At 43.0% G+C, this 27,267-nt stretch overlaps 1 protein-coding gene across 1 annotated transcript in view; it reads right to left on the bottom strand.

Annotated features, from left to right (window-relative positions):
* The window catches only part of LOC115108408 (ephrin type-B receptor 1-like), a 208,327-nt gene that overhangs the window by 40,232 nt on the left and 140,828 nt on the right, over window positions 1-27,267 (bottom strand). Inside the window, exons 6-9 of the mRNA XM_029632688.2 lie at window positions 13,653-13,777; window positions 6,945-7,107; window positions 1,449-1,557; window positions 1,222-1,286 (exon numbers count right to left, since the gene is read on the bottom strand). Coding sequence (XP_029488548.1) covers window positions 1,222-1,286; window positions 1,449-1,557; window positions 6,945-7,107; window positions 13,653-13,777 — 462 coding nt within the window. The remainder of the gene's footprint in view (window positions 1-1,221; window positions 1,287-1,448; window positions 1,558-6,944; window positions 7,108-13,652; window positions 13,778-27,267) is intronic.

The raw sequence follows: 27,267 nt of genomic DNA, 5'->3' as shown, positions 1-27,267 counted from the left end.
TGACAAGTTTACCTGCTGCTAGCAAGGCATAATGATATGCTAGGCTATGATAAACTTACACAAATGCTTGACTAGCGTTGGCTGTAAAGCTTATTTTGAAAATCTGAGATGACAGGGTGATTAACAAAAGGCTAAGCTGTGTTCCAATATATTTCACTTGTGATTTTCATGAATAGGAATATTTTCTAGGAAGATTTATGTCCGTTGCGTTATGCAAATTAGTGTCAGATGATGACAACGGTCCCGTTCACGGGCTGGGCGTCACTACAGGTTAATGTGCTTCTTCTTGAGCCACTCCTTTGTTGCCTTGGCTGTGTGTTTTGGGTCATTGTCATGCTGGAATACCCATCAACGACCCATTTTCAATGCTCTGGCTAAGGGAAGGAGGTTCTCACCCAAGATTTGACGGTACATGGCCCCGTCCATCGTCCCTTTGATGCGGTGAAGTTGTCCTGTCCCCTTAGCAGAAAAACACCCCCAAAGCATAATGTTTCCACCTCCATGTTTGACGGTGGGGATGATGTTCTTGGGGTCATAGGCAGCATTCCTCCTCCAAACACTGCGAGTTGAGTTAGTGCCAAAGAGCATCTGACCACAACACTTTCACCCAGTGGTCCTCTGAATCATTCAGATGTTCATTGGCAAACTCCAGACGGGCATGTATATGTGCTTTCTTGAGCAGGGGGACCTTGCAGGCGCTGCAGGATTTCAGTCCTTCACGGTGTAGTGTGTTACCAGTTTTCTTGGTGTCTATGGTCCCAGCTGCCTTGAGATCATTGACAAGATCCTCCCGTGTAGTTCTGGACTGATTCCTCACCGTTCTCATGATCATTGCAACTCCACGAGGTGAGATCTTGCATGGAGCCCCAGGCCGAGAGAGATGGGCAGTTCTTTTGTGTTTCTTCCATTTGTGAATAATCGCACCAACTGTTGTCACCTTCTCACGGGTGCAGGGGATCAAATACTTTTTTCCCTCACTGTATGGACCGGAGAGGAATAAGGAGGCAGGGATGAAGGAGGATAGGTAACGAGCTGTGTCTTAAATAGTTAATCTATCAAAATAGCCAGGATGTTATATAAGGGCCCGACTGGGATGATGGGAGTCAGATGTTGTGTGTTGCCTCTGGTGGAGTCACTGGTAGAAGAGTGTGTGAGTGGGAAGGTCCGTGGGGGTGTGTGTTGTGTGTGTGGGATGGGATGGGATGAGAGCTTTATGCTTACCTCTGCCTGTACTGTAGTGCTGCAGTTTGTCACTGTATATAGTCTCCTTCATGTATGATCTCTTCCTGCAACAAAGAATCAGCAAAATACGGTTATGTAACCATATTTGACAATATTAAGGCACTGTATTAAACATTTGTAATATTAACATTTAATTCCTGGGAGGCATAACTGTTGATCATATTCCCGGTAACACCAGATATGAGCAATGACTAAGTGGTTGTTACCTGCTGCAGACGATGGAGATGGCCACCAATGATACAAGGAAGACCACTCCTGCAGCCGCTGAGCCTGCAATCAAAGGCAGCTGCTCCCTCAGCTCCGATTTATACTCATCTGCAACAACAGAGAGAGAGAGAGAGAGAGAGAGAGAGAGAGAGAGAGAGAGACAGAGACAGAGACAGAGAGAGAGAGAGAGACAGAGAGAGAGACAGAGAGAGAGAGAGAGAGAGACAGAGAGAGAGAGAGAGAGACAGAGAGAGAGAGAGAGACAGAGAGAGACAGAGAGAGAGACAGAGAGACAGAGAGAGAGAGAGAGAGACAGAGAGAGACAGAGAGAGAGACAGAGAGAGCGAGACAGAGACAGAGAGACAGAGAGACAGAGAGCGAGAGAGACAGAGAAAGAGAGACAGATAGCGAAAGAGAGAGAGAGAGAGAGAGAGAGAGAGAGAGAGAGAGAGAGAGACAGAGAGAGAGACAGAGAGAGAGAGACAGAGAGAGAGACAGAGAGCGAGACAGAGAGCGAGAGAGAGACAGAGAGAGAGACAGAGAGAGAGAGAGACAGAGAGAGAGAGAGAGACAGAGAGAGAGAGACAGAGAGAGAGAGAGACAGAGAGAGAAATGGAGAGAAATAGAGATAGTTGAAGGGAAGGTAAAAGAGGAGGTCAGAGAAGAGGTGTGAAAAGTAAAGTGGTGAGAGAAGATAGGAAAGGATGGGAGAGAAGAGAAATATGAGTATTGGAACAGTAGTTAAATGGTATTGGGACAGTGTCAAAAGTGTCTCTACTGTGATACACATAGACATGTGGGCTAGTATCTGTGCAGACAGACAGTCCCTCAGAGTAACACATTGCTTCCTGACACAGCTAATCCCCTTACACACTCAATAGGAGTCAGAAGAACGCCTGCTAATCTCAACACAAATGCTTTATCACGTGTCAGAGGGAGAGTTAAGAAAGTAAACAGAAACACCATACCTTCATATGTATAGATCGGATTAAAAGGATGTGTTGCTGTTCTGTCATTTCCAACTGAATCACACATTCTCCAGTATTTATCTATATCATGTATATAACCATTCATATTGTGTTTTGAATGAACAGCACCCTTTCTCATATTCTGTGGTTCTCATATGGGTTATAATTGTTTATAACATTTTGTGGAAGCTTTCAAAATAGCTCCTAGTGATAACAAATATTTTAGACTTATTTTGGTGCAACATTTGCATAAAAGCTTTATTTTGTAAACTTTTTATTGGGTTTAGAGTTTTATAGTCTCATGACCAGACAACTTTTCTAAGACTGATGACTCAACTGTTTTGGGGGGGAACGGATGCTGCTGCAACCCCAAGTCTTCGGCAGGCGCTGCTGCTAGAGATCCCTTAACGAGCTACACCACACTGTGAGCATGCAGGGGCTCTCTGTTGGCTGCTTTCCTCCACTACGCCATGCAGCTGTGCCACCTGCAGACTCACTATGGCTAACACCTCAAATGTGCAATTTCCCCGAACAAATGGAATTAGTCAGAGCCATATATTTATTTTCTACAGTGCCTTCATAATTTATTCACACCCCTTGACTTTTCCACATTTCGTTGTGTTTAAAATGGATTCAATTTAGATTTTGGCACAGATCTACACTCAATTCCCCATAATGTCAAAGTGGAATTATGTTTTTAGAAATGTTTACAAATTAATCAAAATGAAAAGCTAAATTGTCTTGAATCACTAAGTAGTCAATCCCTTTGTTATAGCAAGCCTAAATAACTTCATGAGTAAAAATGTGCTTAACAAGACAGATTTTTTATTTTATTTTACCTTTATTTAACCAGGTAGGCTAGTTGAGAACAAGTTCTCATTTGCAACTGCGACCTGGCCAAGATAAAGCATAGCAGTGTGAACAGACAACACAGAGTTACACATGGAGTAAACAATTAACAAGTCAATAACACAGTAGAAAAAATAGAGAGTCTATATACATTGTGTGCAAAAGGCATGAGGAGGTAGGCGAATAATTACAATTTTGCAGATTAACACTGGAGTGATAAATGATCAGATGGTCATGTACAGGTAGAGATATTGGTGTGCAAAAGAGCAGAAAAGTAAATAAATAAAAACAGTATGGGGATGAGGTAGGTAAAAATGGGTGGGCTATTTACCGATAGACTATGTACAGCTGCAGCTATCGGTTAGCTGCTCAGATAGCAGATGTTTGAAGTTGGTGAGGGAGATAAAAGTCTCCAACTTCAGCAATTTTTGCAATTCGTTCCAGTCACAGGCAGCAGAGAACTGGAACGAAAGGCGGCCAAATGAGGTGTTGGCTTTAGGGATGATCAGTGAGATACACCTGCTGGAGCGCGTGCTACAGGTGGGTGTTGCCATCGTGACCAGTGAACTGAGATAAGGCGGAGCTTTACCTAGCATGGACTTATAGATGACCTGGAGCCAGTGGGTTTGGCGACCAATATGTAGCGAGGGCCAGCCGACTAGAGCATACAGGTCGCAGTGGTGGGTGGTATAAGGTGCTTTAGTGACAAAACGGATGGCACTGTGATAAACTGCATACATTTTTCTGAGTAGAGTGTTGGAAGCAGATGCAGGTCGCAGATGTAGATGACATCGCCGAAGTCGAGGATCGGTAGGATAGTCAGTTTTACTAGGGTAAGTTTGGCGGCGTGAGTGAAGGAGGCTTTGTTGCGGAATAGAAAGCCGACTCTAGATTTGATTTTCGATTGGAGATGTTTGATATGAGTCTGGAAGGAGAGTTTACAGTCTAGCCAGACACCTAGGTACTTATAGGTGTCCACATATTCAAGGTTGGAACCATCCAGGGTGGTGATGCTAGTCAGGCGTGTGGGTGCAGGCAGCGAACGGTTGAAAAGCATGCATTTGGTTTTACTAGCATTTAAGAGCAATTGGAGGCCACGGAAGGAATGTTGTATGGCATTGAAGCTCGTTTGGAGGTTAGATAGCACAGTGTCCAAGGACGGGCCGGAAGTATATAGAATTGTTTCGTCTGCGTAGAGGTGGATCAGGGAATCGCCCGCAGCAAGAGCAACATCATTGATATATACATAGAAAAGAGTCGGCCCGAGAATTGAACCCTGTGGCACCCCCATAGAGACTGCCAGAGGACCGGACAGCATGCCCTCCGATTTGACACACTGAACTCTGTCTGCAAAGTAGTTGGTGAACCAGGCAAGGCAGTCATCAGAAAAACCGAGGCTACTGAGTCTGCCGATAAGAATATGGTGATTGACAGAGTCGAAAGCCTTGGCAAGGTCGATGAAGACGGCTGCACAGTACTGTCTTTTATCGATGGCGGTTATGATATCGTTTAGTACCTTGAGTGTGGCTGAGGTGCACCCGTGACCGGCTCGGAAACCAGATTGCACAGCGGAGAAGGTACGGTGGGATTCGAGATGGTCAGTGACCTGTTTGTTGACTTGGCTTTCGAAGACCTTAGATAGGCAGGGCAGGATGGATATAGGTCTGTAAGAGTTTGGGTCCAGGGTGTCTCCCCCTTTGAAGAGGGGGATGACTGCGGCAGCTTTCCAATCCTTGGGGATCTCAGGCTGGTAATAGGGGTTGCGACAATGGCGGCGGATAGTTTCAGAAATAGAGGGTCCAGATTGTCAAGCCCAGCTGATTTGTACAGGTCCAGGTTTTGCAGCTCTTTCAGAACATCTGCTATCTGGATTTGGGTAAAGGAGAACCTGGAGAGGCTTGTGCGAGTAGCTGCGGGGGGGGTGGAGCTGTTGGACGAGGTTGGAGTAGCCAGGCGGAAGGCATGGCCAGCCGTTGAGAAATGCTTGTTGAAGTTTTCAATAATCATGGATTTATCGGTGGTGACCGTGTTACCTAGCCTCAGTGCAGTGGGCAGCTGGGAGGAGGTGCTCTTGTTCTCCATGGACTTCACAGTGTCCCAGAACTTTTTGGAGTTAGAGCTACAGGATGCAAATTTCTGCCTGAAGAAGCTGGCCTTAGCTTTCCTGACTGACTGCGTGTATTGGTTCCTGACTTCCCTGAACAGTTGCATATCGCAGGGACTATTCGATGCTATTGCAGTCCGCCACAGGATGTTTTTGTGCTGGTCGAGGGCAGTCAGGTCTGGAGTGAACCAAGGGCTATATCTGTTCTTATTTCTGCCTTTTTTGAACGGAGCATGCTTATCTAAAATGGTGAGGAAGTTACTTTTAAAGAATGACCAGGCATCCTCAACTGACGGGATGAGGTCAATGTCCTTCCAGGATACCCGGGCCAGGTCGATTAGAAAGATAAGTTGCATCGACTATACAAAAGCAGACATTGAATATCCCTTTGAGCATGGAGAATTTATTCAACTTTGGATGGTGTATCAATACACCCAGTCACTACAAAGATACAGGAGTCCTTCCTAACTCAGTTGACAGAGAGGAAGGAATCTGCTCCAGGATTTCACCATGAGGTCAAAAGTGATTTTAAACCAGTTACAGAGTTTAATGGCTGTGATAGGATAAAACAACAACATTGTAGTTACTCCACAATACTAACCTAAATGACAGTGACAAGAAGGCCTGTACAAAAAAATATATATATTCCAAAACATGCATCCTGTTTGCAATAAGTAAAACTGCATAATATGTGGCAAAGAAATTAACTTTTGTCCTGAACACAATGCATTATGTTTGGAGCAAATCCAACACAACACATAACTCAGTACCACTTTTCATATTTTTAAGAATGGTGGTGGCTGCATCATGTTATGGGTATGCTTGTCAACAGCAAGGACGAGGGAGTTTTTTTTATAAAAAGAAAAGGTCTAGAGCTAAGCACAGGCAAAATCCTAGAGGTAAACTTGGTTCGGTCTGCTTTCTAACAGACACTGGAAGACAAATTCACATTTCAGCAGGACAATAAGCTAAAACTCAAATCTACACTGGAGTTACTTACCAAGATGACATTAAATGTTCCTGAGTGGCCTACAGTAGTTACAGTTTTGACTTAAATCAGCTTGAAAAGACTTGAAAATGGCTGTCTAGCAAAGATCAACAACCAACTTGACACCTTTAAAAAAAATGATGATGAAATATTATTCCACTTTGACATTAAAGTATTTTGTGTAGACTGTTGACAAAAAAATTACAATTAAATCCATTTTAATCCCACTTTATAACACAACTATATGTGGAAAAAGTCAAGGGGTGTGAATCATTTCTGAAGGCACTGCGGATTCATGGCTCTAGTAGGAACTACTTCAATCCAGACAATGACTTTGGGATATGTATATTAAAAATAAACCTTAATATCAAGGGAATATCTGTTTAATTTTTAAAAAATCACCACCTGCTCTGCGTCAACACATACAAATGTATTGCAGTAATGGTAGTTAATGTTTGAAGTTATTACTATAGCCAAACTCCCACACCCAGTCCACAGACACAAAGACCCGCATGGTGGTCACACACACACACACACACACACACACACACACACACACACACACACACACACACAGAGAGCATACCATCTGTCAGGGTTTGGAAGCACTGCTTGCTGCTGTATTTGCCGAAGCCTGCCACCGTCCTGGCACGGACCTGTACCACGTACATGATGCTTGGCCTCAGACCCTCCACACGGGCAGTGTTGGTCTGGCTCCGCACCATGGTTGAATTCAACTCAGTGTGGTCCTGTAACAATAACGGAGAGATTGAAAAATAGGAGAAAGAGAGTTAGAGGATATTACATCTGTTCATCACACTGGGCCTGCAGCCTTTAGGCAGTGGAGTAACAACTCGAGTCAACCCCTAATCCTAATAGACACTACATACTGCCCTGTGGGCTTAGATAACAAAATGGCCCTTATTCCTCTTTATGTTTGTGTATGAGATTATTCTGGATGGTGGATATCCACATTGGCCTCCAGTGTTGTAATCTGTATACAGCCATAGAGGGGAATTAGGTTTTTCACATACACACAGTATATCATTTTAGAACTCTTTTAATTTGGCCACATAAAACCAGAAATAGGGACATCGAGCAATGAGTGGGGTGTTGAGAAAAAAAAGAGTTCCAAACAACATCCCCATATTAGATCTTTCACCATGTGCAGCATATTGGTAGCTGATCCGGGTTTTAGAATCCATGCATAGACATGTCCATCATCAATCATCAACCAGAGTTACCACACACATCTCTCCTTTCAGATCGTTGGCTCATCACAACACACCTTTTCACTGGCATTGTGTGTACTTAGAGAGCTCATGGCATTTGCTTTTCTTTCTCTGTTTGCTTTAATCCCTCTCTGTCTCTCTCCTTCCAGACTCTTTCCTCTGTGGAGGGATGAGAGCAAACAAGAGCAGGAGGTGGAAAAACCGTGAGACGTGTTCAGTTTCGCCTCAGACCAGAGTGAAGGGATACAGGGAGAACATATATTGTGTGAGAGGTGGATTGTATGCTGATCTTTTTACTGAACACATGAGTGTATGTACATGTTCAGCATGTGTTTAGTAAGTGTTTAGTGAGAATGTGTGACTTGGTATGTGGCAGGTTAGGTCTTCTGGTTTGTATAAAGACTGGACACATTTTTAGTATCTGGACCATACAAACTGTAAGTATCCTCCATGGTGGTAATTTATACAAGGAAAAGTGTGTGCATACACAGCAGACACACAAAAACAGCCAACCCACAGAGACAGAGAGAGACAGAGGAAGGAAGGTAACACTCCTCAGCTAATGGAGGCTCTGACCTTCCTTTATCAGAAGAAAAACACTGAGTAGAAATTAGATGCAACTTCACCCCTGAAATATAGCTGCTTCCTCGCTCAGCGCATGTACTGCCTAAATGACAAGGTCCTGTGCAGAATTAGATATGGGGACTTTGTATAATGCCTGGAATTCCTTAAATGCCCAAGGCCACTTATCTCTCTTCCCCAGAAATACCCAGTGAACCGCCCTTTACAACCACTCCCAATTCCATCCCTCTGAAGCCCCAACCCATCCTCCTCTGGCCTTATCCCCGCCTGGCCTTCTTAAAGATTTGTGAGGGGTGGAGACTCCCAGAGCTGCAGAGGGGGACTGTGAATTTAGCTCTCAACAGCCTAGCAGTGTTCAGCCTAGCAGTGTTCAGCCTGGCAATGTTCAGCCTGGTAGTGTTCCGTGGCACTTCAGTCAAAGCTGACGGATGAAATATGCCTCGTTGCCCTTGCCATTTCAATTTCAATTGCAGACTCCACCTTGCCATCACGCCAATATTCTCACTGCTTATCATCACACCAGCTTTGATGCTCAGCAAGAAGGCCAAGATGAAATCCACTACCTCAGCAAAGGCTAGCAAATGGAATTCTCCTCACACATGCAGAAAATGCGGAATGGGGTTTGTACTTGGACCGAGTAGAGCATTACATAATAGGATATTGTGACAGGGAGTGCTGACATTATCAGTGTGCTGCCCCATCGGGAGCCCACCTCTTCTTCATTGTCTGCACAGAGCAGGAGGAAGAAAAAGACCTTCGCTAGAATAGAGATTTTATATCTGCTTTCATTGGCCAATGGTGCAATCCACGCCCAATCCCAAATCTAAACCAACCCCATGGCTCCAGACATTCCCTGGAGAGTGCAGCTAAGTAACTGGCATTAAACACAGAAATACTGGACGGGGGGTGAAACTAGGAAGAGAGTGGCAGGACAGGAAACAGCGTGTTATACTGGCCCTCCATACATAATTATCGATTTCATGAAGCATGAACCCTATTCGTGAGCTGTGTTTTTTTTGTATGAAAGATATGTAGTAAACCGCAAAGCATCATACACTGTGGTGGGACTCTGATGACTTCATGATTTCAAAAAGAACTTTAAATCATCTTTACTTTTAGCTCTGACACATTTTCCTGTTGCCCAGACAGAGGTGATAAAGCCATCATATTAGGCAGACCAGGTAGATAAAACAAGTATGGAAATAGAACAAGGCGCTCAGACTCGTATTCCTGCAATTTGATCCAGAATTCTCTCCATTATTTTCTGTGTGGGAGTGTAACCTGGTCCTGGGGTAATAGTAGAATGTATTATTCTCCTTCCGTTGTGTGTGTGTGGGGCCATCTTTTCTGACTCTCCACCCTGAGGACTCTGATTCTCCTCATCTCTTCTTTGCAATACAGCTGCGATCCAGGTAAATATCCATATCCCTATCTCCACGATAATACTATTGTCTCTCTGAGGAAATGAGTTTGTTCAACACTATGGTGTGTCTATGGAACCACTGTGGGAGGCCTGAAATGAAACACAGTACAGAACCACCTCAAACAAACCTGTGACTTCCGCTGTGATGAAAAAAGGTATGTCTTTATATTGAAATATGTGACTCGTTTCAGGAAACTAGGTGTATGTTGTGCACAACTAAACTCAGCAAAAAAAGAAACAGCACTTTCAGGACCCTATCTTCCAAAGATAATTCATAAAAATCCCAAATAACCCCACAGATCTTCATTGTAAAGGGTTTAAGCACTGTTACCCAAGCTTGTTCAATGAACCATAAACGATTATTGAACATGCACCTGTGGAATGGGCGTTAAGAAACTAACAGCTTACAGACGGTAGGCAATTAAGGTCATAGTTGTGAAAACAGTGTCCTAAGTTTTCACAACTATGACCTTAATTGCCTACCGTCTGTAAGCTGTTAGTTTCTTAACGCCCATTCCACAGGTGCATGTTCAATAATTGTTTATGGTTCATTGAACAAGCATGGGTAACAGTGCTTAAACCCTTTACAATGAAGATCTGTCGGGTTATTTGGGATTTTTATTAATTATCTTTCTACTGACTCTGAAAAACACCAAAAGAAATATGCCCAGGTCCCTGCTCATCTGCATGCATGCAACAAGGACGCATGAGGACTGCAGATGTGGCCAGAGCAATAAATTGCAATGTCCGTACTGTGAGATGCCTAAGACAGCACTACAGGGAGACAGGATGGACAATTGATCGTCCTCGCAGTGGCAGACCACGTGTAACAACACCTGCACAGGATCGGTACATCCGAACATCACACCTGCGGGACAGGTACAGGATGGCAACAACAACTGCCCGAGTTACACCAGGATCGCACAATCCCTCCATCAGTGCTCAGACTGTACGCAATAGGCCGAGAGAGGCTGGACTGAGGGCTTGTAGGCCTGTTGTAAAGGCAGGTCTTCACCAGACATCACCGGAAACATCGCCGCCTATGGGCACAAACCCACTGTCGCTGGACCAGACAGGACTGGCAAAAAGTGCTCTTCACTGAGGAGTCGGTTTTGTCACACCAGGGGTGACGGTCGGATTTGTGTTTATCGTCAAAGGAATGAGTGTTACACCGAGGCCTGTACTCTGGAGCGGGATTGACTTGGAGGTGAAGGGTCCATCATGGTCTGGGGCGGTGTGTCACAGCATCATCGGACTGAGCTTGTTGTCATTGCAGGCAATCTCAACGCTGTGCATTACAGGGAAGACATCCTCCTCCCTCATGTGGAACCCTTCCTGCAGGCTCATCCTGACATGACCATCCAGCATGACAATGCCACCAGCCATACTGCTCGTTCCGTGCGTGATTTCCTGCAAGACAGGAATGTCAGTGTTCTGCCATGGCCAGCGAAGAGCCCGGATCTCAATCCCATTGAGCACGTCTGGGACCTGTTGGATGTGAGGGTGAGGGCCATTCCCCCCAGAAATGTCTGGGAACTTGCAGGTGCCTTGGTGGAAGAGTGGGGTAACATCTCACAGCAATAACTGGCGAATCTGGTGCAGTGCATGAGGAGGCGATGCACTGCAGTACTTAATGCAGCTGGTGGCCAAACCCCTCCCCTTTGTTCAAGGACACATTATGCAATGTCTGCTAGTCACATGTCTGTGGAACTTGTTCAGTTAATGTCTCAGTTGTTGAATCTTGTTATGTTCATACAAATATTTATACGTTAAGTTTGCTGAAAATAAACGCAGTTGACAGTGAGAGGACGTTTCTATTTTTGCTGAGTTTACTTCACAAGGGCACCATTTGAAAGTTTTTATCAAAATGTTTTTGGGGGGGGATGTGAACTTTCATTTGCCTTAATAACAAACGTATATGTCATTTGTAAATACAAATAAAATTGTTAAATTACGGGCCTAGCTGGTTTATCCATGGGAAAAGGCTGCTTCCCACTAGCCATGATTGGACATGCCGAGAGAGGAGTTAGGATTGGTCTGCCATGTAGAGTATGATAGCTAAGGAGATGGAGAAAATTCTGGCGTTTTATTGCAAATATGCAGACGGAGTCGACAAGAGAACACAGAAGGCTCTGAATTACATCTTCAAACTAAGAGCAACCATGGAATCCGTGACAGAGAAGGAGAAATGTCCATCCATGTATACGGGTAAGAGAGTCTAGCTAGCAACATTTTCAGATATTACATGTTTCTAGTTTGTCAGAATGTGTACTGTTAGCTAGCTAGCTAACATTAGCTAGCTATCTAATGTTACGTGTATGATCGGTGTAGTAATATTATTCGTATCTCAGAGCCATTTACATTGCTAGTTATAGCCTAATGTTAGCTAGCTAACATTGAACCTGGTTGGTTAGCTACCTGCAGGTTCATGCAGGGTAGTAACATTATGAGTTGGGATTATGGTTCATTGTTTAGCTAGCTAGCTACATGTCTAAACAAAATACTCCACTATGCAAGTAACTATTTCAATATAATGTTTATGATGTCTCTGCGACAACTGTCGATAGAGGTAGTTGGTAAATTCACAGACTTTGGTCTTGAAATCTTTGGTTGTTTAGTACATGTGAATCCTTAAAGAGATGGGTGACGCTCAAGCTTAAACGAGTGTGAATGATGCTGAATGGGTGTAGAAGAGCTCTCCAGTAGGTACCAAAACATTCAAGGGCCATTTTCTCAAAAGTGAGGTTACAAATTTATCAACTTTCAAAGCAGAATTACTTTTGCATTGTTCCTGCTGATTGTCCACCGGCCTACAAAAGGGTTATCCCAGTTGCCCATCCCTGGCTTGGGGGATGGGGGCAGGCACACAAATATAGACACAGACTGATGAAAACAACCCTGTCCATTAAAAGTAAGAATGCTAAAATTGCTAGTTGTCTTTGACATACAGAACACTCAATATCTTTAACGCAACTTAGCCTGTTTAAATAGGCCAGCTAGCCTCCATCTTCTCGTACTCTCAGAACTGGACATATGAAGTGCTTATTAATAACAACCTTTCACTGATTGACCAGGAAAACAGTAAGTCATCAGAGGACAGAGAGGGTTTTGACCAAACTCTCTGAAAGAGCACATTTGACTGCATTATGTTGGATAATATACAGTAAATGCAGGCTTTATGAGTGTACAGTGCTGTCAACGCAGCCTTTTCAATAGAAACCACAAGTGACATCGTATCCATGAACTCCATAGGTATGACCATACTATATCAGAGAGGAAAAGACGAGAGCCAGAGAAGGATACTGACAGAAGACTGCAGAGGTGCAGCAGGCAGAGAGAGACAATGAAAAGGAAATGGAAACAACAATGAAAAAACAGTGTAAAACAGAGTGAGAGAAAGAGGAAGCTGAGAGAGACAGAAGGAGGTTAGGGCAATGGAGTGGATATAAGGTTAGCAAGACCACAGGGCAGCCCTCTCTAAGCACAGGGGAAGCTGCATATTTACTACCTAATGATATAGAGTTGAAAGGCTATGTGTGCTGCCTCTACTCAGGGGGGGGGAAAGGCTGTGTGGAGGAGCCACAGGTCAGACAGGGTTGGCGAAAGACCCAGACTGAGAGGACACCTTTCACACAAAATGGGTCCAAGCACGCCAGTATCCTAGCAACCCAGTGCTCTGTGCTCATCCAAAGAAGACGCCGGTTAAACGCAATTAATGGATAATTATCAAGGTTGCAAATGCATTCTCGGATGCACACTCTCCAAGGTAACGAGGGGAATGACTCAAAAATCAGAGGGTACAATAAAATTAGAGTAAACGTGTCAAGTATAATAACACATGAATATTGAGTCCCATGGTTGAAAGGATAAAGGCATAAAGGCTAATATTCCTAGCAAGCTTGGTAGACCAATACCCACCCAGAAGATTCACCCAATAGAGACAACCTTCTGGGTGTCTTTCCATTGAACGTAAAAGAGATGCCTCTGGTGGACATAATGATCTGCTCGTGTATTTTAGTTCTTATTTCAGACATTCATTATTAAAATGTTGTCTTACCTTTTCATAGTACCTCAGTTCATAGTCCAGGATGATTCCATTGGGCTGCTCAGGTTGTGGCCATGACAATGTGAAGCTCTTCATGGTGGAGCTGACCTGGTGCATGATGGGAACCATGGAAGGAGCTAAGGGAACAGACAGATGGGGCAATGTCACCTGTATGGATGCTTCCTTACTCTTTAGTATTGCAACCATCCTACATGTTTGATCAATGTTATGAAATAAAGGCCTTCTGTGCTGAAACTGTATGAAAAAACATGCTTGACTGAAGAGTCTCATTTAATTGAATGGCTTTCAAATCTCTTAGGAAACACTACAGACGTATGAACTCGTCATACCATTCCGTTAAGCAGTACTGAGGTATCCTTGGTCATAGAATTGTTGTAATATAAATACTATGGCATCGAACTGAGCTCACTTTATAGCACATTTGATTTGCAGCCCTCCTTTCCCCTTACAGACAGCAATAAAGTTGAAATGCCCATAACATGTTTTATGAATTAAACCCATTCAGCCCATTCAATTTCCTCCCTCTCTCTCTGCTACCACCACAATCCCCCAGGCCACCATCTCCAACAACCCATCATCTTAACCCACGGAGGGTGGAGGGCACCACAGCAAGCCCTCGACCAGGGATGGAGGGAGGAGTGTAGGATATTACCCCCATAGCATCTAATGGTGTATCTGTTTGTATGAATGTCTTACATCCCGGCAATTCTATGTGACTGAGCATCCTTACTGTAGCAGCAGCAGGGAGAGATGTTGGTCATGTTAAGCGGTTGTCTGTGCACTGCTGCTCTGGCTAAAAGAGGGGAGGGGATAGTCATCAGTCAGCGAGAGGAGGCTCTCTGGCTCTCTTTCACGCACCGCTGCTCCAGCTTTGCACCGCGTTATCAATACGCTGAGCCTGGCTAGCGGTGAGGCAGCAGTCTACAGGCCCCCAGCACTTCCTATCATTCAGACTGTTCCAAATGTGCTGCTTTCCTTGCCTCAAAGGGCCTGCTTTTTAATCTATTCAATTCATTTTTTATTTTATTTAATTTGCGGATTTGGTTTTTGGACTATGAGATATGAAGCTATGTTTAAGTGAGTGAAACTCTAGCTAAGTGGAATGGAATCTCCCTAACACAAATGTTATATATTTTTTGGAGCCCACAGGGTTTATGGTGAGGGGTGAACAAATCAGGCCAAACCCTATTATTTTGACAAGTGTGAGTGAGTGAGTGAGTGAGTGAGTGAGTGAGTGAGTGAGTGAGTGAGTGAGTGAGTGAGTGAGTGAACTACATTTGCCGGTCCCCACAAGGAAAAATGCTATTTTAGGCTTAGGGGTTAGGTTTAGGGTTACAATTAGTGTTTGAGGTTTAGGGTCAAGGTAGGTTTAGGTTTAGGTTAAGGAAAATAGGATTTTGAATGGGAGTCAATTGTTTGGTCCCCACAAGGAGAGTAAAACAAACGTGCGTGTGTGTGTGTGTGTGTGTGTGTGTGGTGTGTGTGTGTGTGTGTGTGTATCTGTGTTCCCCATCCTCTCTAACTGTGGCTGGCACTAGGCTGAGTGAATTAGGAGCCAAATCAGAGAGGAAGAAAAAACATTGTTAGTTCTCTAAGAAAGTAAATCTGCCACGCTAGACTAGACTTCATGCTCAGCTCAGAATTATGGCTGTCTGAGTTACATATTTAAAAACTCTACAAAAAAGCCATCCGACATTTCCTCTACTAAGTGTGGTGACGCATCCCTCACCTAAAAAGACATGCGTCTGGGTTGTTGCTCTTTCAACTGCTGTTAACTGCCTCAACCTCCACTGGCAAGCCGTGAAATTCAATAGTTTTCTGCTATTATTGACAATGCATGTTATTTTTCTGATTGTCATGCTGAAACTATCAATACGATGTTGCCCTGGATTTTAAAAAAAGGACTCCAAAATCTCCATAAACAATGACACTGAGTGAGGCCGATGCTAAGTTACTACACTGACATTGAAGTCTTCATCATAATTTTTGAAATATTGGGCTTCCTGTAACCGATCCATTTTTATTGGCTGAAGTAAACTAGCAGAGCTCTCAAAAGGCTTGCCTCAGCGTGTTGTTCTTTTTATGTCTCCAAGATGTGTGTGGATTTACAAGGAGAGAAACGTGTAGAGGACGATTTGAACAAGCAAGATAAGGGTGGTAAAACTGTCAGTGTTCCAATCTCCTGAACACCCGCGTTCCTCACAAGGTAAAAATGTCCCACAGGACACCTAAAGGATGAAGCAGGATCTCCATATTCCAACACTGTTTCCCACAAGAATAAGGCAGAGCTTGTTGGAGGAAAACTACAGTGATTCTTCACATATATCAGATAAAGCAATGTTACCTTTTTGTCAGATAGACTTCATCATTAGGAAAGTCTCATTACAGCCAACGTTTAATGTAATGTTGATGATGACCCTGTTTCCTTCACCAATTTGGATTCAAGCTACATGAAATAAAAGTATTTCGGTTGTACTACAAAACATATTTTCTCCTTTCTCTGCCTTTTCTTTCTGTATGCATTGTTCGGTCTGTCCCTCTCTCTCACTTGTTCTCGCTCGTTTTCTCGCTCTGGGTGAATGTTTTATAGCTCTAGATAATGCCTCTACTCAGAGTGGAGCATCAGGGATCCCTCACACAGAGACAGATACCCTGTAATCTCACCTAGTGCAATATTTCCATCTGTTTCTTGTTTTCTTATTTACCAGATGTTGGTTCAGATGCAATTTCCAAATGTCCTTATAGGGCACAGGAGACAAACTGACCAAAACACAAGAGTATGGCTTTCTGTGTTAAGATATTACATATAGCTAACTGCCAGTGGCTACTGTAGCTACACTTGTACCTTGATGTTATTCTGTATTTTCTTGAGGTGTATACTCATGTGTATACGGTTCCAAAGAATACAGTCAATGCAAGCCTTTCCTGTCTCATCTCATTTATTTTTTAATTACCCTTATTTTACCAGGTAAATTGACTGAGAACACATTTTAATTTACAGCAACGACCTGGAGAATAGTTATAGGGGAGAGAAGGGGGAATGAATGAGCCAATTGAAAGCTGGGGATGATTAGGTGGCCATGATGGAATGAGGGCCAGATTGGAAATTTAGCCAGGACACCAGGGTCAACACACCTATTCTTATGATAAGTGCCATGGGATCTTTTAGTGACCACAGAGAGCCAGGATACCTGTTTAACGTCCCATCCGAAAGACAGCTCACTACAAGCGCAATGTCCCCAATCACTGCCCTGGAGCATTGGGATATTTTTTTAGACCAGAAGAAAGAATTCTTCCCACAGGCCCTCCAACACCACTTCCAGCAGCATCTGATCTCCCATTCAGACTGACCAGGACTAACCCTGCTAAGCTTCAGAGGCAAGCCAGCAGTGGGATGCAGGGTGGTATGCTGCTAATGGTGTCATGGGTGAATGAGCTGTGGTAAGAAAGGACAGACCCCTATGACTCTGCAAAATACTGGTGACATGGAGGGTGGGACTGGCTGATGTAGTGATTTTTAACCTCTTCAGTCGACCCTCTACTTTTTTGAACATTCTGTTAAAAATCGCGCAACATTTCAGCGCCCTGCTACTCATGCCAGGAATATAGTATATGCATTCGCTTAGTCTGTGTGGATAGAAAACACTCAGACGTTTAAAAAACTGGTTAAATCACTGCTGTGGCTTTACCAGAACGGCATTTACATCGAAAAGCACAGGAAAAACTGATCACTGAAAATGGGAAAATATATCCATGCGCTACTTGATCCCATTGATAAAGGTGAACCACAATTAATTGACTGAGGTTGCAGTACCTACAGCTTCCACACGGTGTCTAGAGTCTTGTCATTTCCCTTCGAGTTTTTTTCTTGGTCAAACACATGCAGGACACCGTATCTAATCCGGTCTAGGACCGGATATTTTCGTTGAGTTTCTAGCCGGACATTTTTCCAGACGGACAGCTAATGATCTTTACATCACCTCCTGATGAATTTTATCGCTTATTAACGTTTACTAATACCTAAAGTTGCATTACAAACGTATTTCGAAGTGTTTTGTGAAAGTTTATCGTCGACTTTTTGAATTTTAAAAAATGACGTTACGTTTTGAAACGATGTTTTTTTCGTTTATCACACAGTCTACATATAACGATATCTAGGCTTTATATGGACCGATTTAATCGAAATAAAGACCCAAATAGTGTTTATGGGACATCTAGGAGTGCCAACAAAGAAGATGGTGAAAGGTAATGAATGTTTTCTATTTTATTGTGCGGTTTGTGTAACGCCGAAATGCTAATTATTTTGTTTACGTCCCCTGTGGGTCTTTTGGGGTGTTGCATGCTATCAGATAATAGCTTCTCATGCTTTCGCCGAAAAGCATTTTAAAAATCTGACTTGTTGCCTGGATTCACAACGAGTGTAGCTTTAATTCGATACCCTGCATGTGTATTTTAATGAACTTTTGAGTTTTAACTAATACTATTAGCATTTAGCGTAGCGCATTTGCATTTCCAGAGCTCTAGTTGGGACGCAAGCGTCCCGAGTAGAAGCAACAGGTTAATCTTCACAGATTCAAAACAGCAGGAAAATATATTCCATGAGAAATTTAAATGCAGTCTTACTACTGCAGCAAGCCGTGTCTATGAGTAAGCGTCTGAAGCTGTTCAACGATTAGTACAGTTTGTGAAAGAGTGTCATGACGTTGGCCTGTGGGTAAGGTTTATGACCCCCCCCCATAAATACCTTTCTCCCTTCCCTCTCTCTTGACTCTACAGCGGGACTATTGAATAGCCTTTGTTAAACAGAGAGTCTGGGAACATCGAACAAGTGGAGGGAAAGGAACCATATTTCGGTAATAGAAAATAGTTGAAAATATGCGTTGGTACGAATATGATGTCAGTTCGGTTGTCATCTGAGACATTATGACTGATGACAGGACGACCTAAACTGTATCTGGGAAAGTCTACACATTATAGTTATCAGATTCACATGGAATTGTTGTGCAATTCAAATATTTAAATATAAAATTATTGGTGAAAAGGTTAAATGTAATTTTAGCTTCCAAATGAGAGATTTGGGTTTTCAAAGGTTAGAGGTCTGCTCAATCAGTGGCCCGCCCCTGTGAAGAGACATGGGCTGTAAACTATGAAACACACCCTTCTCCCTCCACTATATAAGCCCTTGACGAAAATGTAACCTCCTGTTCCGGGTACATTAGGATGACGGTCCGATGTCAGAAGGATTCAGATAACTACAGAACGAAGCCAGCCTCAGGGTGAGCTTTGGTTGAGAATGGTATGAACTTTGAACTCCTATTCACTACAGAAGTGATACCTCCTAGCAGTTGAGTTAGCAACAGCAGCTGCAAACGTGGGCTAGGAAAGAACAGGCAGAGTATCCCGTCTACCACACAACGACGTTACTACAACGTATCCAATTTACCACCAGAGACATTCTTCAGAGGACAGGAAGATCTGTTGGCCAACACAACCAGCATCTACGACCAACCTACTGAAGCGCAGCTCAGAGTAAATATTTATTGCATTTTCCTTTTCAAAATGGGCGGTAATTTAGAATGCATAAGATTCTGTATTTACGATAGAGTAGCTGCCTACGGCCCGATAGAGACATAGCTTCTCCCTTTGTTCTTCAGTCTTCCCGTTCTTTCACTCAAACCCTGCCCCCTTTTCTTTGTGTAACCAGCTGTCATATCTGTTCCGTATGCTAGGGACGTTTTCCTTTATGACTTAATTTGTAATCAAGGTATGATTCATTCTGTGTATATGTAATTCTGTGTGATTAGTTAGGAATTTAGTAAATAAATAATTAAACCCAATTTTGTATTGTTGATTCAACTTGTTAGCCAAGAATTTACAACTTTCAGATGAGATTAATATTGACTTCTATTGATGTCAAATATTACTAGGTCTTTAAGAGTTTATTCGGAAGATAACAGCTCTATAAATATTATTCCATGGGGCCCCGACTTTCTAGTTAATTACATTTACATGATTAGCTATATTAATATTAATTAGGTAATATTAATTACAGAGAAAGGATTTTATAGAATAGCATGTCATATCACTTAATCCGGCATAACCAAAGACACGGCAAGAGCTATGACAAATTTCCGGCTTGGGAATTCAATAGTCTGTCTGATGGATCCAAATACTCTCAAAGTGCCCACTGATGGAACAAAGAACCAAGTATCTCTCTACAAATTGACACGGTTTACTGGTCTTTATGAGAGGCTCCAGTTAACATGGATCCCTTTATGTGGACTAATGCAACTTCTGGCCAGACATATCCTACTGCCCATGGAACAGTAGACATGTTTTACATGTGTGTGTAAGAACCATTCCCCTGAGCACACACTGTCATGGGCTGGAGAGAAGCCTCCACTGGGCTCCAGTGCCTGCCACACCACCCCCATGCCAGCATGAGAAGAGTTTGGGGTTTGAGTGTGGAGCCCCAGAGTCTTGCCAGAGTAGAGGGTTTGGCACTGTTCTCTGTGAGCTTCTATCATCCGCTAGTGTCAGTTACTCTGCCACAGTTCTGGAAGAGTACGCAGACCTTGGAGTGTACATGTTAATATGTTGCCCACATTAGCTGATTTATTTCATGCCATTCAATCTGCACCTCTGTTTTAATTCATTGAATTCATGGCTCCCACTGACCCACTCTCCTAAAGACTTCCTCAGACTACAGTTGAGAATGCATAAACCGTAAAAGGCAATGGTAAAATAATATGTAATATCATCTTTTACATTTAACTGAATGGTTCTAATAAGTAAGCTGGTCTTTGGTTGGTGGTAAATCGGGTATGCATGAGAACACACACCACTGTGTCTGAGAGGAGAGGAGTTACAGAGCGGTGCATCAATCAGGGTTCCTGTCAGCTCTGTCACTCCAGCCTGAATAAGGTCTAATGGCCCCTTCACTGAACCACAACTAACTCTCTCCTCAACAGAGATTTCCTTTACTCTGAACTGTCGGGGGGGGCACTATTTGAACCAACCTCCCATCCCCCGTGACTCCGTTAAAAGGACAGTGGTGTACACTCACACCATTACCCTTTCAATATAGCCCAGGGGTCTTCCAACCTTTTCTTGCCCCCTCCCAGGCAAACCGGTGACCCAGGGACCCCCATCACAAAATCCACGTCTTGTCTTATCAAGTATTTAATTTTTTTGCTGACCCCCAGCAGTAGTGCTAGGGGTCCATAGACCCCCGGTTTAATAACGCTGATCTAGCCAACTCATTCAGCTAGAATCCTTCATTGAAACAGTAACAAAGTGTTCGCCCCGCGGTCCCCCCCGCTGTTTCGCTAAAAAGCTAAGGGATGGGGCTGGAGAAAGGCTATACAGTGTTTGTTTACACTTAAGATATTTACACTTTGTAGTAAAACAAGCTTATATTTTCAGTTCTGATGGGGTATGGCAGTTGAACTAAGCTCATGAGGCATTTATAAGTTATATTCTTCAAGAATCAATGGGTTTATATCATAAATATTTACATCCAAAAATGGATGTAGCAACGAAGGACTCTAGCTTTAAGGTAACTAGCTAAAAATCCCATCTCCTCCATTGCCTCTCAACTCCTTCTTTTATTCTAAACATGACAGATTTTTTCCTACAGAGCCATGACATAAACTCCTTCTCAGGGACAGCTGAAATGGCCCAATTACCTGGCAACAACACAATGGCTCTGACCACTTTTCTGAAGTGAAATTAAAAGCTACTTACGCATTACCACTGCAGCCGTTTTTACAAAAGACAATGGCATTGGCTATTTGGTGTATCTATTTATTTCTTTATTAATCTATATCCATCTGTCAAGTCGAGCACTTAACTTGTCAAGCTTGATGATGGGGTCTATTAAGTCTACTAGGTAATAAAGGTCATTTACGTTCTCATTTCCCCCACTTTCCTCTAATGTGAAGCTATCAAACGAGAACGTTCCATTTTGGCCAGGCATTAAATCTGTCTACTTGAATATTGTTTCTACAAGCCAATGTTCAGAAAGTATTCATTCCCCTTAACTTATTGTACATTGTGTTGTGTTACAGCCTGAATTCAAAATGGATAAATAGATTTTCTTTCTTACCGATGTACACATAATACCCCATAATGACAAAGTGAAAACATATTTTACATTTTTGCTCATTTATTGAAAATGAAATATCTAATTTACATAAGTATTCACACCCCTGAGTCAATAGAATCACATTTGGCAGCGATTACATCTGTGAGTCTCTAAGAGCTTTTCACACCTGGATACTACAATGTTGGCACATTATTCTTTAAAAGATTCTGTTAGTTGGTTGTTGACCATTGTAGGACAGCCATTTTCAAGTTTTGACATATATTTTCAAGATGATTTAAGTCAAAACTGTAACTAGGCCACTCAGGAATATTCTATGTTGTCTTGGTAAGCAACTTGTATATATTTGACCTTGCATTTTAGGTTTTTCTCCTGCTGAAAGGTGAATTTGTCTGCCAGTGTCTGGTGGAAAGCAAACTGAACCAGGGTTTACTCTAGGATTCTGCCTGTACTTAGCTCTGTTCTGTTTAGTTTTATCCTAAATAACTCTCTAGTACTTGCCGATGACAAGCAGCCACCACCATGCTTGAAAATATGAAGAGTGGTACTCAGTGATATGTTGTGTTGGATTTGCCCCAAACATAACACTTTGCATTCAGGACATAGAGTTAATTTCTTTGCCACATTTTTAGCAGTTTTACTTTAGTGCCTTGTTGCAAACAAGATGCATGTTTTGGAATATTTTTATTCTGTACAAGCTTCCTTCTTTTACAGGTTCCTGACCAATTATGCTATTTTGTGTGTTTTTGGGGAGCTTTCTTTTTTCTTTTTTTGTACATAATGTTTCTTATGACCGAAAAGAGCTTCAGGACATCAGAAAAGCGATTACTCACCTTGAACTGGACAAGTATTTTTTCTTTAATGTGTTGGACGCGAAGGATATACAGTACTGCTCCTCCCTGACCAGGTCCAATACTCCGTCATTTGTATGAAGAGGAGACGTCGTTACAGAGGTCGAAGATCCAGATGCATGGTGAGACTGCATCAGCAAGTGGATAGTCCGCCCTTACCGTCCGTTCTACTGGCAAATGTGCAATCACTGAATAATAAACTGGATGAGCCCCGTTCAAGACTATCCTATCAATGGGACATTAAAAACGGTAATTTCCTATATTTCATTGAGTAGTGGCAGAACAAGGACATGGATAATATACAGTTAGCTGGGTTTTCCATGCATCGGCAAGAAAGAACAGCAGCCTCCAGTAAGATCAGGGGGGTGGTGTATGTTTCTTTGTCAACAACAGCTGGTGCACAATCTCTAATATTAAAGAAGTCTTGAGGTTTTGCTCGCCTGAGATAGAGTACCTCAAGATAAGCTGTAGACCACACTATTTATCAAGAGTGTTTTCATCTATATTCTCCGTAGATGTCTATTTACCACCACAAATCGATCCTGGCACAAAGGCTGCACCCAACGAGCTGTAGAAGGCCATAAGTTAACAAGAAAATGTACATCCAGAGGCGGCTCTCCTAGTGGCCAGGGACTTTAATGCAGGAAAACTGAAATCTGTTTTACCTCATTTTTACCAGTATGTAACATGTGCAACTAGAGGGGAAAAAAACTATAGATCACCTTTACTCCACACACAGCGTCGCATACAAAGGCCTCCATTTGGCAAATCTGACCATAACTATATCGTCCTGATTCCTGCTTACAAGCAAAAACTCAAACAGGAAGTACCAGTGATGCACTCAATGCAGAAGTGGTCCGATGAAGTGAATCCTAAGCTACAGGACTGCTTCGCTAGCACACACTGGAATATGTTCCGGGACTCAGCTGATGGCATTGAGGAGAATATCAGTCACCGGCTTCATTAACTTCTTCGAGATAGAGGGCGCTCTTTTAATTTTTGGATAAAAAACGTTCCCGTTTTAAACAAATTATTTTGTCACGAAAAGATGCTCGACTATGCATGTAATTGACAGCTTTGAAAAGAAAAAACTCTGACGTTTCCAAAACTGCAAAGATATTATCTGTGAGTGCCCCAGAACTAATGCTACAGGCGAAACCAAGATGAAGTTTCATACAGGAAATGCCCCAGATTCTAAAGGCGCTGTGTTCCAATGTCTCCTTATATGGCTGTGAATGCGCCAGGAATGAGCCTGCCCTTTCTGTCGTTTCCCCAAGGTGTCTGCAGCATTGTGACGTATTTGTAGGCATATCATTGAGATTGACCATAAGAGACTACATTTACCAGGTGTCCGCCCGGTGTCCTGCGTCAAAATTATTGCGTAATCTCCAGGTGCATGCGCGTTCCATTTCTTCAGAGAAGAAACTAAACTGCCACGAATGACTTATCATCGAATAGATATGTGAAAAACACCTTGAGGATTGATTCTAAACAACGTTTGCCATGTTTCTGTCGATATTATGGAGTTAATTTGGAAAAAAGTTCGCGTTTTAATAAGTGCCTCTACGACGTCGTACCCACAGTGATCGTACATACATATCCCAACCAGAAGCCATGGATTACAGGCCGCCGCTTTCAAGGAGCGGGACACTAATCCGGAAGCTAATAAGAAATCCAGCTTCACACTCTGACAAAGTATCAAACAGGCAAAGCATCAATACAGGACTAAAATCGAATCCTACTACAACGACTGTGATGCTTCTTGGATGTGGCAGGGCTTGCAAACTATCATGGATTACAAAGGGAAATCCAGCCGTGAGCTGCCCAGTAACGTGAGCATACCAGACAAGCTAAATGCAGTCTATGCTCGCTTCGAGGCAAGCATGAGAGCACTAGCTGTTCCGGACGACTGTGTGATCACACTCTCCGTACCTGATGTGAGTAAGACCTATAAACAGGTTAACATTCACAAGGCCACAGGGCCAGATGGATTACCAGGATGTGTACACAGGGCATGCTCTCCCTGACCCAGTCTGTAATACCTACAGTTGAAGTCGGAAGTTTACATACACCTTAGCCAAATAAATTCAAACTAGTTTTTCACAAATCCTGACATTTAATCCTAGTAAAAATTCCCTGTCTTAGGTCAGTTAGGACCACTTAATTTTAAGAATGTGAAATGTCAGAATAATAGTAGAGATAATTATTTATTTCAGCTTTTATTTCTTTCATCACATTCCCAGTTGGTCTGAAGTTTACATACACTCAATTAGTATTTGGTAGCATAGCCTATAAATTGTTTAACTTGGGTCAAACGTTTCAGGTAGCCTTCCACAAGCTTCCCACAATAAGTTGGGTGAATTTCGGCCCATTCCTCCTGACAGAGCTGGTGTAACTGAGTCAGGTTTGTAGGCCTCCTTGCTCGCACACACTTTTTCAGTTCTGACCACAAATGTTCTATAGGATTGAGGTCAGGGCTTTGTGAAGGCCACTCCAATACCTTGACTTTGTTGTCCTTAAGCCATTTTGCCACAACTTTGGAAGTATGTTTGGGGTCATTGTCCATTTGGAAGACCCATTTGTGAGCAAGCTTTAACTTCCTGGCTGATGTCTTAAGATGTTGCTTCAATATATCCACATCATTTTCCTGCCTTATGATGCCATCTAGTTTGTGAAATGCCTCAGTCCCTTCTGCAGCAAAAGCACCCCCACAACATGATGCTGCCACCCCCGTGCTTCACGGTTGGGATGGTGTTCTTCGGCTTGCAAGCATCCCCCTTTTTCCTCCAAACATAATGATGGTCATTATGGCAAAATAGTTCTATTTTTGTTTCATCAGACCAGAGTACATTTCTCCAAAAAGTACGATCTTTGTCCCCATGTGCAGTCGCAAACCTTTTTTTATGGAGGTTTTGAGGCAGTGGCTTCTTCCTTGCTGAGTAGCCTTTCAGGTTATGTCAAAATATAACTCATTTTACTGTGGATATAGATACTTTTGTACCCGTTACCTCCAGCATCTTCACAAGGTCATTTGCTGTTGTTCTGGAATTGATTTGCACTTTTTGCACCAAAGTACGTTCATCCCTAGGAGCGGTATGACGGCTGCATGGTCCCATGGTGTTTATACTTGCGTACCATTGTTTGTACAGATGAATGTGGTACCTTCAGGCATTTGGAAATTGCTCCCAAGGATGAACCAGACTTGTAGAGGTCTACAATTTTTTTTCTGAGGTCTTGGCTGATTTCTTTTGATTTTCCCATGATGTCAAGCAAATAAGTACTGAGTTTGAAGGTAGGCCTTGAAATACATCCACAGGTACACCGCCAATTAACTCAAATGATGTCAATTAACCTATCAGAAGCTTCTAAAGCCATGACATTATTTTCTGGAAGTTTCCAAACTGTTTAAAGGCACAGTCAACTTAGTGTATCTAAAGTCCTGACACACTGGAATTGTGATACGGTGAGTTATAAGTGAAATAATCTGTCTGTAAACAATTGTTGGAAAATTTACTTGTGTCATGCACAAAGTAATGTCATAACCGACTTGCCAAAACTATAGTTTGTTAACAAGACATTTGTTGAGCGGTTGAAAAACAAGTTTTAATGTTTCCAACCTAATTGTATGTAAACTTCCGACTTCAACTGTATATGTTTCAAGCAGACCACCATAGTCCCTGTGCTCAACGCCAAGTTAGCCTGCCTAAATGACTATCGCCCTGCAGCACTCACGTCTGTAGCCATTAAATGCTTTGAAAGGCTGGTCATGTCTCACATCAACACCATCATCCCAGAATCCCTGGACCCATTCCAAATAACATACCGCACCAACAGATCCACAGGTGACACAATCTCTATTGCCCTCCACACTGCCCTTTCCTACCTGGACAAAAGGAACACCTTCGTGAGAATGCTGTTCATTGACTACAGCTCAGCATTCAACACCATAGTGCCCTCCAAGCTCATCACTAAGCTGAGGGTCCTTGGACTGAACACCTCCCTCTACAACTGGATCTTGGACTTCCTCACAGGCTGCCCCCAGGTGGTGAGGGTAGGCAACAACACATCCGCCATGCTGACCCTCCTGTACTCCCTGTTCACCCATGACTGTGTGGACACACATGACTCCAACTCCATTAAGTTTGCCGACGACACGAAGGTGGTATGCCTGATCACAAATGATGAGACCACCTATAGAGAGACCTGACCTCAATGTGAGCAAGACAAAGGAGCTGATTGTGGACTACAGGAAAATGCGGGCCAAGCATGCCCCCATTGACATCTACAGGGCTGTAGTGGAGCGGATTGAGAACTTGAAGTTCCTTGGTGTCCACATCACGAAGGACCTATCATGATCCAAACACACCAAGACAGTCATGAAGAGGTCACGACAATGCCTATTCCCCCTCAGGATGCTGAAAAGATTTGGTATGAGACCTCAGATCCTCAAAAGGTTCTACAGCTGCACTGTTGAGAGCATTCTGACTGGTTGCATCGCCGCTTGGTATGGTAACTGCTCGGCATCCGACTGCTCTTCATCCGACCCCAAGGCGCTACAGAGGGCTTCCTGCCATCCAGGACCTCTATGCCAGGTGGTGTCAGAGGAAGGCCCTAAACAATGTCAAAGACTAGAGCCACTCAAGTCAGACTG

Source organism: Oncorhynchus nerka, linkage group LG24, assembly GCF_034236695.1.
Source record: "Oncorhynchus nerka isolate Pitt River linkage group LG24, Oner_Uvic_2.0, whole genome shotgun sequence".
NCBI lineage: Eukaryota > Metazoa > Chordata > Actinopteri > Salmoniformes > Salmonidae > Oncorhynchus > Oncorhynchus nerka.
The sequence above is the reverse complement of the archived record's forward strand: the minus strand, read 5'-3'. Positions and strand labels throughout refer to the sequence as shown.